Below are 16,269 nucleotides of genomic sequence, written 5' to 3' on the forward strand. Positions count from 1 at the left end.
ACTTAGCGTGCCCACACGGTTTTATTATTTATTTTATGATTAATTAACGAACCGTCGACGAATAAAAATATGATTTATAAAATGAATCGAACAATATCCGGAAAAATATGAAACTTGAGAATCCTCTTGAAATGTTCGTGGAGGATTATGGTCAAAATTTCATCTTGAAATGAGTTCACCGTCTATGACTTTTAACTTTTAAGTGACCACTTAATTGATTACGTATCAATTTAAAGGGTCCCGGAAAAAGTCAAGCTTAAATTATGAATTTTCTTTTTTTAAAACAAAGACTTCCATTCAGTAAAGAAAAAATTACACAGGAATTGGCAAGTCTGCAACAAAAACAGATCTTGCAACAGAGAGAATATCTCTATTCCATACAGCACTAGCTCGACTTGATGAAGCTATTTTGACTAAACAATGAGTAAGACCATTAACGGATCGTGCTACATAATCAAAACTCTTAAAACCTACTCGAGGGGTCAACGTTTTGATTTTATCAACTAAACCATCAAAGTCACTACATCCATAGTAGGACTTTTTAACAAACTTACAATATTTGCACAATCAGATTTAATACTAAAATTTGATATTTTCATACCAGCTGCTATGACTAGTCCCTCTTTTATTGCCTAAAGTTCTTCCACCATACCAACGGACTAAAAGCTCTATGAAAATACCTGGATAGTGCTTCAATAATTAGTAATATAAATTATGAAATTTATATTACTAATTTATATTTCCAAAATCAACCATACGTCTTGACAAAAAAAAATAAAATCAATCATACGCCACATATTATGTATAATTTATATTACTAATTTATATTTCCAAAATCAACCATACGTCTTGACAAAAAAAAATAAAATCAACCATACGCCACATATTATGTTTAATTAATGACTTTGTACATCTCTTTTTTCTGATCATTTAATTTTCTTAAATTATATGATTTTTTGAAAGTGAGCATGTAATTTGAAAATGATTGAGTAGTTTAAATCCGTAAAGCCGGTGTTATAATTTATCTCGTTTTCGTGCCTTTAGCCGTTTGCCTACAATTTGTGACAAAAACAACTTAGTAAATAGATATCCTTAGATTGATATTCTTGTACTAAGTGTCAAATAAGTTCTCTGGAAATATTATCGCAAGGTTTGACCATTTTGACTTAAATCTAATTTAATTTTCATTTTCATTTTGACAAATCACCCAAACCCAAAGGGTTAGATCAGATCAATGATCTTTCACGACGTATGGAATAAAACTGAAACGGGCGGGAGAATATGTATCACCACTATATTAAAAGTGGACAGGTATTTTAAAATAATTTTTACTTTTACCATCCTCCAAACTGAAACCTAGGTTTTGGCAGAGACGGGAGAGTGGGTATCGAAGATGGCGCCGAAGAAACGCAGCAGAAGCAGCACCGATGAGAAGGCAGCAGAAGTTGTGATTAGCAAAAGAGTGACGAGAAGCAGCACCACAACTATTTCAACTGCATCTCTAACACCCACAAAACCCCCTGCTAAGAAAACCCCCAAAACTAAAGCGCTTGTGCAAGAGCCCTCTAAACCCCCTGGGCCTGTTCAGAAAACCCCCAAAACTAAAGCTCCTGTTACTGTTGTCATTGAGCACTGGTATCGTCTTTTTCCTTGCCATTGCTATCTTTATTCATTTTAAATACTTACGTGATACGTCCTGCTCCCGAGTTATAATTAGGGAGGAAAGGAAGTAAACTTATGTAACTTTCGCTATTGTTTGTGCTCCCGAGTTTTTTAAAAGGATGAAAGCAAGTGAAAATAGATGCAAATATAGCATACTTTCACTCCAAAAGTAGGATGAAAGTGAATGCACATTTGCTTTCACTTGCAACTAATTTGTCTTCACTCCAATAAGCCTGCTATACTTGTAGCTGTTACTTGCACTAATTTGTCGTCACTCCAATAATTTACGCTTTTTTAGGATACTTTAAGTCCTCTATTTTTTACCCTCTGCTTCTACTAGCTTCGGCGAGAAGCTATAATCTCCTTCCCATCACATTTGTATATGGTTTAAGTTTAGCATCTGCAGTTTTGGGTAACAACTAACAAGTTAAGGAAAGCTTGTTTGGTTACTTTGAATTCAGGGTATTTACATACTGTGAGGTTAGATAGAGCTTCAGTCAGTGGTTGGTTTAAGAAATAATCGGACGAAGTATTTTATTTTGTTTTCACTTTCAGTTTGGTGTTATAACTTAGCCATAATTAACTGTATCTTTACCATAATCAGGTCACGTTACGAATTTCGAGCAAATTGAAGGTTTTTTAAAAGTTTGAAAATTGCATCTTTTTAAGGTGTTTGGTTTGAAAAAGGTGTGATAGTTCATATGTTTTTATTTATTAGATTGAATTATGAAGTGGTAAGAAATATTGCTATTTGAGACTATCTGTGCATTAGAGCTCATCTGCTCAATGAATGTTATCTTCATACTTTATTCTATTGCTTTAGCAAACAATGCAATCAGTTCAAGACAAGGGCCATCAAAGTGAAAGATGCTTTAGAAAATGACATATCGGGGATCAACGTGCTTGTGAATCCGGAAAAGGTATGTTGCCCTCGTTCACCACATACTTAAAAAAAATCCTAGTACTAACTACTCTGGGCTCCAGGCAAGGTTCAAGCTACTTCAATTTTGGGCCTTTGCATATAATTTTTGTTAATTACATAATATAATAATTAACTGTAAAAATTATTTGAAATACATTCTTGTATTTTGAGAAAGAACATGACGAATTAAGGTAAGTCCTGGCTATCTGTCTTTGTTTCCTTTTCAAAGTAAAGGCAATTTATATAACTTTTTTCAAATATATCTTTGTCTACATGTCCTTTGACAAATTTTGATTTTATATATTGCACATGTACAATGTATTAGAGCAAGTCCAATAGTGATGTTAAAATAGATGTAGCTATTGTTATAATTTGAAACCAAAAAGTGATTTTTGGTGCTAAAATAGAACTTATGGTCCAATGGTAAATGCAAAATAGCACCAATCACATCCAAATAAGGCCCTGGGAAATGGCCTATTTTGGTAGAGCCGGCTCTGAATGGCTATTGATATGCAGTGTACCAAATTCTGATGCATGTGGCACTCCTTATTTCTATTATCGTATGATAAAAAGTTAAAAACTTGAATTATACTCATGTCAGAATATGGTAACTGTATTACTGAAATAAGTGATCCATACATATATATCCACTTCCCTAAAAATATTGGAGAGCGAGTATCCTGTCTCAGAATTTACTTGGTAATTTATCAAAGTTATTATTAGCTCACATACATTTGTTTCTCTAGCTAATCACTGTTGTAAAGGCCTAAAGATTTTATATGTATTATTTTAGTTTTATGCACACCACTGGCAAATACAGATCAGGTTTAGAATTTTTGATTTATTTATTAGAACTAGTACTTGGTAACATTTTAAATGCTGAAAGGATTGTATACTTGATCCTCGAGTTAATTGGGGGGGTTCGCTATAATATATAATTACATTATGTTTCACAAGATTATCTTTATTAAATTTATTATTTTCCTTCACCAGGTTATCATTTACAATAGAATATGTTGGTGCTAATTCAAATTTTGTTTTGTGGCTAAAACTATTTGTAGGTGACTAGCCGTAAATGGATTAGACTGTATAGTGAATGTCATAAAATTTTAGATAGTTTACAGTGCAATTATTTCTGACTTTTAAGCCACAAGAGTAATTAATGTAATCATGTACGTAATTTGTATACTTATTTTTAGGTTGTTGAGTGTTATATTGTTTTAGTATTCTTTTTTCTTCACAAATATACACTTCTTTCATCATTGCAGCCAAGAAGGGGATGTTTCGAAGTACGTGAAGAAGGTGGAGAGATTTTCATCAGTCTTCTGGTAAAATTCTTATAGACTACCAAATCATGCTATAATTTTGAAGTCATTTATGGACCGATTCAATCGCTTAACACTCGAATTAGTTTTGTAGTACAACCTCAACTATGTCAGAAACTATAAATTCTCTGGAGCCTCAAAAATGAAACTAATACTATAGCATAGTCGGTGTTGTGCAACATGCAACTAAATTATATTTCAAGAATAGAATGTGTGGATAGGTCTTGTGTGAGAGAATAAGGTAGTAAGAGTGGCGAGGATGGCAGAGATCTTAATTTATCTTTTACTCTTCTGTCTCCAGTGAGACTTGAACCTTGACCTTTTGTTATCTAGGGTAAAAGGTATCCACTAGGCTGCAATGCTGGGGATCTGATTCATGTTATCTTTCTCCCTTTGTTGTTGAATGATTATATGCGGTGTGGCTTCGATCTATTATGTTATCATTGTAACTTGTGAAAAACAGTGCATTGCAGCTAAGCATGTCGAACTGCAGGGTAGTTATGTAAGAATGTGTCATCAAGTGCATGATACACACCTTCTGTTGCTATAACATGCACATTTAAGCAAAAACATCACATCTTTGTCTAATGGATGGTTGTTGGTTATTTATTATATTTATCATTATAAAATCTAGTTATACGCAGTGAATTGCAGCTGAGGATGTCTTTGTTTAGTGGATTGTTGCACACAGCATATCTATTGTTTTAATATATTAATACCACTTGAAGTTCCAACAGGAATCTTCATTAAACTGAGTAGGAGTTTTGAATGGTTTGCTTTGTTCTATGCATCTTTTGAAATTGTACTATCTGTAAGAGTGAGGTGTATCACAGACAAATGAGTGCACCTGTGAATGTATGTCATATTGACTGAACTAAGTAAATCGTTGTGATATTTCTTGTCCTCTACTTCTTGCTCTCTACTTGTAACCATTGTTATCAAGTCGACGCCTAGTCGTTGACTAGTCAATGACTAGTCGACAAGTCGTTTTATAGGAAAAGTCAAGCAACGACTTATTTAGTTTGGCGACTTATGACCCGGTACCTAGTCTGACCAGAAACTTCACAAGTAGGGTTTTTCAAGCAAAATTTATGTGATTTTGAAAGATAACCTTGCTTATAACTGTGTGGATTTGTCTATATTTCTTGTCCTTTATATCTTGCTCTCAATTTATAACTGCGTGGATTTGTCTTTTACTGCTTACATATAAGTATTTGAAATTAGGCCCTTCATCCTTAGGACAGTGGAATCCTACATTTCTTTATCTTTTGGTTTAAAGTAGTGCATTTTGATTGGTCTGGAACAAATGATAAAATTGCTCATATATTAGTCACCCAGTACATTTGGTAAAGTATTTTCCTCTGGACTCCTCGTTATATTTATTTAACCATATATAATTATGTCTAACACCCTTGTTCATTTTTTTGCTTCTTTCTTATCGATATTTGGTATTGTATACTGAATCACTTTTGGTGCTGATTACTTTATTTGATGTAGATTGGTAGTCCGTAACAAGAAACAAAGTTTTCTAATCTTTTAGGTAATTAAAATTAAGAAGGGTTGATTAGACTGTCATTTCATCTCTGTAAAACTACTAAGTACAAATGTCCTCTGTCTTTATGGTCAAATAATCAATCTATTTCACTCTGCAGATTAGTTTATGTAGTTTAGTAGATTTTCATTACAAGCTCACAATATTAAATTTTCTATATGTATCTCGAGATATTTGTCATATTTTCCTAACATGTTGATGACTAAGATATCTTCGATTTGCACATCCATTTCTGTACTACGTATAGCAACATTCCTTACATTCACTTTATTATTTGTGCAATTTTAATATTCTTGTAACTTAATTTTGGCATGACAAGCTAACAAAGAAGCAAATCGATGCCTACTATTGTAGGATATGAAGCGACCGTTTCAACCAATGAGGGCACTTGACATGGACCAGGTCATATCCGACATTCTTGACAAGCTGAAACAAGGAATGCCTGTGGTTTAAGGATTTTTTTTTGGTTTTAATGTGGTGATTATGGATTTAATCAACTTGGTAGTCGCTCTAATGTTTCTCTAGATAATTTGGTGATTATGGTTTTATGCGATTTTAGCATGGTAGTTCAGCAACTGACTATGCTCCTTTATGTTCGCATCCTAATTGCCTTAGGAACTTGCCTAGATGTTTTCTCAACTGTGTTATGATATTTAAATCTGTTAGTAAATTTGTGCTACTCTTGTAGAGTCCATTGCGTGAAATATATGGTATTGGTGATGAAAATATAACCAATACTCGAAGTCGAACATAATATGTAAACCAAATGAAATAAAGAACTGTAGCCTGACAAATAATACAGAAGATATTTTGAACACTAGTACTGCTAATTCTTCTAAAGAAAAATAAAAATAAATTTATTTTATTATTAAATTGGTAAAAAGAATTAATAATACTGGAGTCCGAAAGGACTCGATATCCAAAAATAAATCAAACCAAGGGTCGCGCTCAAAAGAGAACCAATCTTTATCATAAAACTTAGCAAGGCTGGTTCTGTTGCAGAACTCTGAATATTAAATAAATTTTCAGAATTAATTCTGAATACATGTTTTTTAGTTGTGTGTGTTCAAAAATAATTTGAAAATATAATACACAAATACAATAATTTTTGCATGTGCAATTTTACTGTAAAACTCTTATTAATACTAGAAGTTTCTATTGATTCTTAGGTTAAGGGTTCTAAAAAGAACATGACCCACCAAACCAAATGTACATGGTATATCCAATAGAAGGCAGAGGTTAAGATGTGTACCTATTCTTTTCATGTTCCAAAAGAGTAATGGGACTGTTTTGCTGACACTAATGTCCTAAAATCGGGAATCAGGATTAGCCGGTGAAAGGACCTTTCAGCCTCAACTCTCAGATAATAAGAGTTGACAAGGCTGTCGCGTGTTTATCAAATAATAAAATATCTAACCAGACCTCTAACTATGTAGTTAGTAAGTCAGAGTCGTTCCCACAGAGACAAACGTATCAAACACTAGTTATTCTCGATTTAATCCAACTAACAAGTAACACAATAAAAATTGGAGATATAATTAAACTAATACAAATAAAATCTAGAAAACGATTAACAAAAAATATCTGGAATCAAGTATCCCGACTAGCATGAATTAATACACTTATGATTTTCTCCCCCAATTAATTAGATAAATCACCCAAGAGGAAAGATGCGCCCTATAAAATACCAATAACCTCTTCCGAGTATTAATGGCTTCTCTAAACATACAATCAAGCCTATTTCCATGGTATCATGCAATTTAGAGACATTAAACACAACATCCTAACTTTCAAACAATTCCTTCTACCTATTTTCATGGAGAAGTTCATGTCCTTATTGGATAAATCACAATCATCTAAATCCAACTTCCGATGATAGATAGATATTGGTTCAAACAATATATATAATCACGTTTGACCTGTAATTGTTAATTAGCACAACTGAATAAGCAAGAGCAAATAACATGATCAACTAGAGATCATCGAAAATCATGCATTAACCACAACTAGGGTTCAACTCAACTCTAGAATAAAATCTACTCTAGAATAATATATATAAAAAAGAAAATAAAAATGGATATTACAATGAAATCTTCAATCCCGAAGTCTTGAAGAAGAAGAAGACAAAGTGTTTTTAACCTAACCTAATTATACAATATTCCCAATCTCTAATGTCTATCCCTATAAATATATATATATATATATATATATATATATATATATATATATATATATATATATATATATATATATATTTGATTTTAATGCTTACAAGGAAATACAAATCAGTTTCCCAAACGAAATTGGTTTCTCCAAGAAAAATTCGTAGCTCTGTTTTCTGTCTTGTTTCTGGGCTGCTTCTGTTGGATTTTGGATATTGTACCACCTCTGAATTAAAGAAAATTCTCTAAGCGGATATTGTACCACCTCTGAATTAAAGAAAATTCTCTAAGCTTCGCGTGGGCTGTAAGATCACCCAATTCTGACTTCTAGAACCCAAGATATGGCCCAAACACGGAGTCATGTGCAAACAATCCAACAAATCTGAATTTCCTTCTAATTAATCTCCAAATTAAACTCTTTATTCCAATTTCTTACAAGTTTAGGAACTCCTTACTTCCTACAATAAAACATTAAAATCTAATTAATAAATATCCAATTAAATGCAAAATACAATTAAATATGAGAATAAAATCATCTAGAATATATGTAAATATATACTCTATAAAGAGTTTTGCTTCGAGCTTAGCCTCAACTCTCAGATACACATTGCAACAATGTACACAGCAATTGTATACCCTCCTCTTGCCAATAGCTATCTCAATTTAGACAAGGCTCAACCTCAAGAAAACATTCTATTAATCAGCCAAGACCGCATTCCCAGCAATCAAGCTATTCAAACAAGCAAAGACATTCTAACCATACACTTAAATTATACATACTAAAATATTCGTACCATACACATTCAAATTAAATAGACTTTTATCCTTTGCCAACATGTTCCTACATATTATCTTTAGGAACACCCACAAACAATACATAATAAGGCATAGTAACAGCCAAGAAGGTTATCTGCAATACAAATTATTCTTATATATCAAACAAATGACTGGAGCCGCTTTTTAGTGGCAGGATATGTTTTTCAACACAAACTTTGTGATTCCAATATGCATTCACACAAAATTTTTACAAAGAATAGATAGGGAATGACACTTTAAAAGGTGTACATCACTGAAAGGTCTGTACAACGGAGAAATGTCAGCAAAATCTTACATTGGGAATGACTCCTGACAGTCTCAGATATAATTTATTTGATAAACAGTTCAGAATTTCAGCTCACGAGCTTATATTAGAGAAAACATTTCTACTGCAACAACCAAATTAAGGAATAGTGCGCTGGTAGAGGGGTAAAGCACCCAAAGCTTTTCGTTCAGCATTCTCCCGTTGTACCTACAAAACACAAGCCAATAAGCGATTTGATCAATTTATGACACCACAGCTAGTAAATAAATATCAATATTACTAATCACAAGATACCAAAATATTGGATCTCAAGACACTTTAATGTGAACTTTTAAATGTCTTGCTTTGTTTTCAATAGGGCACCCATATGCTAAACATATGCACTGTCTTATCAAGCTTCGCTTAAATGGATTACTGATTAAACGAAATTTTTTCTTCCATAACTGGTATATCTAATGTTCAACATTTCCCAATCCTCCTACATATTCAGACTTAGGTTTGCATCGACTTCTTGTTCTATCCGCTAAAGTTTTTGCTCTTAGTCTTCAGTTGTACTAAACAAAGAAACAGAAACATCAAATATTTTAAAAGAGCTGAAGATAACATTGGTTACAGAAGTCAGGCCACGGACTCAGATCAATGTTCTGTTATCTTTCTAATTATGCTTACGATGAGCAAACACAGGGTAAATTTTTTTTAAGAAGATACTATACTAGTATACTCTGCACAATACTCTCTGTGCTGTCAATATGTACAACCCAGTAGGTAATATGTGAATGGAAGCTAATCCTTGATTTCCTATTAGTCACTTCTACATTTAATTTCAGGCATCTTCATATTGGAAGTGAAGGATTAACATTTTTCCATTGGAAATGGTTAGCTGATATGTTTATTATTACACTCAAGAGTCAAGACAAATTCAATGGGTGGGTTCAGGTAATAAAAATATCAGTAATGAGCCAACATAATCTCAGGAAACTAAAATAAACAACTCCAACACTGCAGAGGAGCATATGAGGGTAAAAGCACACGGAACACACACTTCAATGAATAATATGCTCCAAACTGAAGACAATCTCGTGAAGAAAAATTGCTCGTAATTCTTAGGATGAGGATAATGTCACACATCAAAATGTCGGCTATTTTGTGAACTTACAGTTTACATCATGCAACAAATGTTAAAAGTGACTAGAAAATTAATCAACATTGCACAATAAGTTCAAAACTTACAAGAGCCAACATCTCTCGAACATAGCTTCTAAATGGAGTCTGCATTGCCTGTGAATAAAAGAAGATTTTAGTAAACAGGACATGGACACATCAATATATCGGTATCGGGTTCCGGTTCTTCAATTTTAATTGGGTCTGATTGGCTTAATATTATTTATAAACTTAATTCAAACGTACTTATTCATCTAATTTTGACTTTTCTTGTTAATTTAAACTTATAAACATTACAAAATGAGTATATGTTCAAATAAATTTTGGGGCTTGAGGCAAGAATCAGACGCAGGACCTACAATTAGACAAAATTGAACATATACTATTTTGACGAACAATAATTTTATTGAACATAGAACATAAGAACACAATCCGGACAAACCCCCAAACTGACAACTACAACCTGATTGTGAAACAAAAACCGAGCTAAACACATAGCCGCTTTGTTTTCATTACTTAACAGATAGAAAATAAATATACTTGATAAAAAAAATGATTACAAAAGTTTCTCGAGCAATCCAGTCGACACCAACATCACTGAAAATAGTAGAATCACAATTGACCTGCGCACATAAAAAACCGGTGATAGACCAGTGTTCATATCTATCAGTTACACCAACTGAGGTTCAGAGTACAGTTGCCCCTTATATTGAACAATCTTTTGTTGTGCGAGGTGAGCTCTCGCGATAAGTACCACAATTCCAAATTTGAAGCGGGTTGCCCAGATCTCCCAATACACCATAGAAATCATTTTTAACGCAACATGACAACGAATCAAAAACGCAACAAGACATACACCCAAAAATTGGGGACAATCAACAACCCAAAAGGATGGGTACGGTAACAAGATCACACCCAAAAAGATTTAGATCTCGATTTTATTGAAAACTATTATAATAGAAATTACAGATTTAGAAATGGAAGAAACGGAATGAGAGGATGGATGTGACGGATGTGGATTTGATGGAAGAAGGGGCCGGTGAAAGATGGATGATAGTCATGAATGGCGGCCGACTCTCATTAGGGTTTTAGCAAGATATTATACATCATTTTTGATTATGAACATATACTATTTGATTGAATAAAATCATAAAAATGTCAACTCCCAAAATTGAACATATCCGGTGCATAACCAAGAGATTGCCTCGATGGAAGCTTTCTCACAGAGATAGGACTCACAATTCCCTGGTTTGTAGCACCAAGACCCATCCCTTCAGTGTAATCCATACTAGCCATCATCTTTGAAGCAATGTCAGGAGTGTGATTCTCCCATTTCGCGAAAACAGCAGTTTCAGTTTGGATTCCCCTTTGCAGGATAGAACTTTCCAGACCCCTAAACCTTCTGAATTATCTTCTTCGTAGTCACTATAATCAGAATGCTCCAAACTTGACTAGTCTTTTTCGTCAAAGAGTTGAGCATATGAAGACAATGAAATAATTTCATTTTTGAGCTTTAAAGAGCTTCCATCATCGAGGAAAACAACTTTCCCCACTCTAACTTTATCATCCCATAATTTAAGTTTTGCCTTCCGCCAAATGCCAACCTTACTATTAGCGACAACCCAAATACTAGAACCTGCTACTGATTGATCCCAAACTGTAGGTCTATGTCTCTTCAAGGAATATATAGGAACATCAATCCCTAACAAAAAAGATAACACTTATCATTTCAGCTCAAGGACTTTCGATTAAAGGCCATGTCAGCTTTTACAATAAACTATAATTCGTGACGTAGAAGAATGAAGATACTGCACAAGATACGAGGAATATTGGTGAAATTTACAAATACAACTAGAAATATAATAACAACAAACTAAACCTATTTACAAGAATAATAAACCTAATTTTTACATAAAACAACTGTAACACACCATGTGATAAATGACAATTGGAACCAAATCGACATTGTTGTTGTTGAAAAAACTTGCACATTTGCACTTGGGTGGTCCAACATTAGTAAGTTGATCTTTCTAATACTTGATGTCACTTTAGTAAACTGACAAATATGTGCTATTTCTAAACTCATGTTAGTTCTGCTGAAATGTTAGCCATCTATTCAGCAACTAACTTGGAAAATCACTGTATGAGAAAGTTAAATGACAATATTGTGAATCAAAAATCAATTCAACTTTAGATACCCTACTTTCCTAAATTTTAAAATTGATTTTGAATTTAGCTATCAACCTTGGTAACTTTACTTAAAAATAGACCAATAAAATAAAATATGTGTGGAACAACCATGCATGCAACGAGGCCTATATATACACCAGCAAAACTTCTCTTATCTTACTCATCTATCACTATTCACTACCACTTGTGAAAAACCGAAATAAAGAAACGTAATAGCATGCAAGGATCACGAGTGATGATGATAGCAAGAAAAGTTTGGCCTGTTCAGGCCAAACCTACTGTTGCTCACAGTGAGTATTTTACTTGCATGTATATTACTACATAGTTTTTTGCATATATCATCTTTACAACTTCTTCTCTTTTTTCTTCTAGGCAGAAGGCATGAAATAATTCTAGCTTTCAGGCATCGTCAGAGATCAGTGATTTCAATCTCTAGTACTTGGCTGCTGCTCGTTGGTGGAAGAACAAGGATGTTGATGACATTGTCACATTCGAAGTAACAATAACAAAGTGACTACTGAAAAGATGGAAGAAACTAAGAAGGTTAGAGTATACAACTATTATTTTGATTTAGAACTTACATGTATATATATTTACGTGATTTACTATTTTCTACTTTTTGTGTTGGCAGAGGCTGGACAATTTGCCACAAAGTTTGAAAAAGGAAACGACAACTTTATGAAAGGACACTAGCAAAATGAAAATAAATGGCGTTCTGTGGGTTCGTGAGGAGATCAAGCGATCATGGTTCGGAGGCAACATCATCATCGTTGATTACTGGGCCAAAGCTATTCAGCTTTCCAAGCAGTTTTTGCTTGATGGTCCCAGTAACTTGATGAAGATAATGGAAAAAAGGTGAATTCCTCCAAACTGACAAAGATCATGGATTAATTTTTTGTTTATATGTTATCATTTTGGTATCCATCATTCTAATTAAAGTGGACATGACGTATTTATGTTGTGCATCGGTAAAAAAATTATATAATATGAATACTATTTTTTTTCATGTGTTTATTCCAATTAATTTTTGTTACAAAATATTATATACGACCTCTCTTACTTTCGGAGGTAGATTCGGTACTGTTGAGCTCATCTATTTTGAAGAGAAATTTTTGTATTTCTGTTTGCAAAATTGAACACATGCAAATAGAATTCAATCATTTTATATAAAAATCATTTAACGAGTATCGCAACATTTTGAGAAATGAAATTTATATCAATTCAATCCAATAAGCACCCAAGTAAATCATTTAATTTGATAAAAAAAATTGTGAGGATATCTTTACTATATTATAATAAGCCAAAATGAGTATAATTTGTAGTCTTACTTTTTGTTCATGTTTTTTTGGTTTGTTCATGTTCTTTTAGTCATTCTTATATTATTATTATCTTGCTAAAAACAAAAAGAATCACACTAGAAATCTATCTCTTAATAGGTACAAGTCTTAAACAATTATAAGACTAAAAATCCATCATTTATAAGTACAAGTTTTAAATAAATTACAACACTAAAAATTTATCTCATAATAAATACAAGTCTTATACTGATCCAAAACACCACACGCATATAACTTTTGAGCCTTCGGCTTACCACACACATATAACTTTCGATCCTTCGGCTTGCCTTATTATTTCATTAAAAAATTATAATGACATTAAAATAAAATTATAAATATATAATTTTGAATGTTTTTTTAAACAAGAACCTTTATATAACTCTTTCGAATTCTAACATGTTCTATATCAATACAAACACGAATAATTACATAATTTTTTCTAACTCTAATCTGTTACACGACAAATATCTTTTTTTTCATATGAAGATATACGAAATATAAAAAATATAATTTAAAATTAATTGAATAATAAATCATTCTATATCAATAACAAAAAAATATTTTTAAATAGATAATAAATTTTAAAAACTAAATTTCCGTGAGAAAATGTAATCCGTTGGTTAATATAATTTAATTAAAGTTCAATTCATTAATATTAAAATACTAATTAAATTATGTTAAAATTTAAATTATAAAAAATAAATTACAAATTATAAACCGCCCCCTGCTTCGCACGGGTTAAAGGGTAGTATAGGTAACAAGTCAAGACATCTCTCCTTGGTTCTCTAAGAACCCAATATATGTATGGTACTTAGTTACTTTTTTTATAAAGATTATATAACTACTGTAATGAATTATATATTTCTTCACATTAGTAAAACAGAATTTTGTAATTTTATATTCCAATAAAATGATATGGAATATGTATAAATACATTACGGAGATTAACTATTTAACTCAAATAGAGTGTCCATACCATAAGCTTCAGCAGAACAGATGTCATCACAGGACTTCTTAGCAGCATGACTACTCAGAATCAATATACTTATATAAAGGAGAAGCGAGGGGCGTGTAGGTGGCGCCTCTCACATCGCTCCGTTCTATTTTTCTAATTTTCTAGAATTTTTGGATGAAAAATATCAAAAATTAGAACTACCTTTTTTAGTTTCGGGTATATTAGAAGCAAGTTTCAGAATCTGATTTTGTTTCAAATTATTTAATTATGGGAAAGACAAATTATTTATGGAATATAGTTGCTAGAAAGTTTTAATCTAATTTTGTTTCAGATTATTTAATTATGGGAAAAAAGTAGCATTCAAGTCTCTGCACTTATAAATACCCATATAGATGGTAGGGTTTTGGATCATCTAAACACAACCTCCTCTCTCTCAATACCACAACCCTACCTCTCTGATGATAGTTCTCTTGCTCGATTTCTAACTCGGAGGTGCGGTTCTTCTGCAACGATAAGTGAACACTATTAATAAAATAAAGGTTGTTGCAAGCAAAGGTAGTTATAGACCGCTATATTGGAGTCGACAAATCCAAACACGAGAAAAGAATATAGTCTTGACATGATATCGATGGTTGATATCGATAAATTAACTATTAGTGATGTATGTTTGTTGGTTATTTTTTTTATAATATTTGTTTTGTTCATCAGATATGTTTGTTGTTGTTAGTTTTTATATGATTTACTTTGTATACAGGAAAAAATTATTCACGCATTATCCGTTTGCTCCGTTCAAGCAACTTTTAAGTAAAGGTTTTTTATACAGTACTAAAAAATAAAGGTAGTTATAGACCGCTATCTCACATATTTAAGTTAAATATTTTTGTGCACAATTATATATTAGTATTGGTACTACATCAAAATTTTTACAATATAAATTTATTTTATCCTACAAATATTAATTTTGAAACATTAATATACTTTTTATAAACAGCCACAAAATTACTTTATTCTACAAATATTAATATTGCATTATTAATATAATTTTTATAGGCCGCCGCAACGCGCGGCTTCTCAACTAGTTTATTAATAAATAAGAAGGATTAAAGTGGTTTGGGGTTAAAAGGGTTGCAACAGAACAAAATTAACCTGAGTTGATCCTTCCGATATTTCGCAAAGGTAAATCTCCAACCAACTCTACACTTCTATATCCTCTTTCACTCTATTAATATTACTAATTATAATTAGAAAAATAAGGAATTTTGTTAGGTATGTTAATTTCTTTTAGCTAGGCGGTCAAAACTTTTAGTTCATATACTATTATCACTTATACTTGATAGTTTAGATGGAAAAGATTATGGATATATGATCTTGTAGCGTCCATTTTTTTACCTTGTTTGATAACAAATCCCAAAATTACTGTACAAAGGTTAGTAGCCTTTCTTGATATAAACATGTATGGTGTTGTTAATAGTCATGTAAGAGCTTAATTTGGATATCGAGATAAGTGTTGAGTTAGATACCTTACCATATAAATCCACACTTATTTTGCATACATCTTTGGCACTACATTATTGATCACTAATATATCTCGTAATACAAGAAATGAATCAATCACAGAGATACAGGTTAGTTGGAAAATCTTAACAACTTTCTAAGAATTAATTCCCCCACCCGATTCTTTCTAACTCAGACATACATTTTTTAAACTGCCATTAATTATAAATATGTAAATTAATTTAAATTCTTTTTCTACCTAAAATTTTAATGTTCAATGGTATTGGAGTAAATTTTACTCCAATGGCATTATCCTTCGAGATGCGAGCATCTCCAAGGGTATCTCCAAGGGTAATCCCTATATTGGTTATCTAAAATATAATAAAATAATAGTTACTTAAAATATAGGTAAGCAAAAAGTTGTTTTA

The 16,269-nt window shown here is 32.1% G+C and overlaps 1 protein-coding gene across 1 annotated transcript; it reads left to right on the plus strand.

The window, feature by feature from the left end:
• Positions 1-1,214: 1,214 nt before the first annotated feature.
• Positions 1,215-6,165, plus strand: LOC108200222 (uncharacterized). Its single transcript, XM_017368290.2, has 4 exons — positions 1,215-1,635; positions 2,486-2,582; positions 3,853-3,912; positions 5,816-6,165. The coding sequence occupies exons 1-4, from the start codon at positions 1,394-1,396 to the stop codon at positions 5,912-5,914; spliced, it is 498 nt and encodes a 165-aa protein (XP_017223779.1). The 5' UTR covers positions 1,215-1,393; the 3' UTR covers positions 5,915-6,165.
• The last annotated feature ends 10,104 nt before the right edge of the window (positions 6,166-16,269 follow it).

The sequence above is a fragment of the Daucus carota genome, chromosome 9, assembly GCF_001625215.2.
Source record: "Daucus carota subsp. sativus chromosome 9, DH1 v3.0, whole genome shotgun sequence".
Classification (NCBI taxonomy): domain Eukaryota; kingdom Viridiplantae; phylum Streptophyta; class Magnoliopsida; order Apiales; family Apiaceae; genus Daucus; species Daucus carota.

Coding starts and splice junctions, on each gene's coding strand:
- LOC108200222 (XM_017368290.2), top strand. CDS start 1,394: ATGGCGCCGAAGAAACGCAGCAGAAGCAGCACCGATGAGAAGGCAGCA. Junction 1,636..2,485: donor ACTGTTGTCATTGAGCACTG/GTATCGTCTTTT, acceptor CTATTGCTTTAG/CAAACAATGCAATCAGTTCA. Junction 3,913..5,815: donor AGATTTTCATCAGTCTTCTG/GTAAAATTCTTA, acceptor CTACTATTGTAG/GATATGAAGCGACCGTTTCA.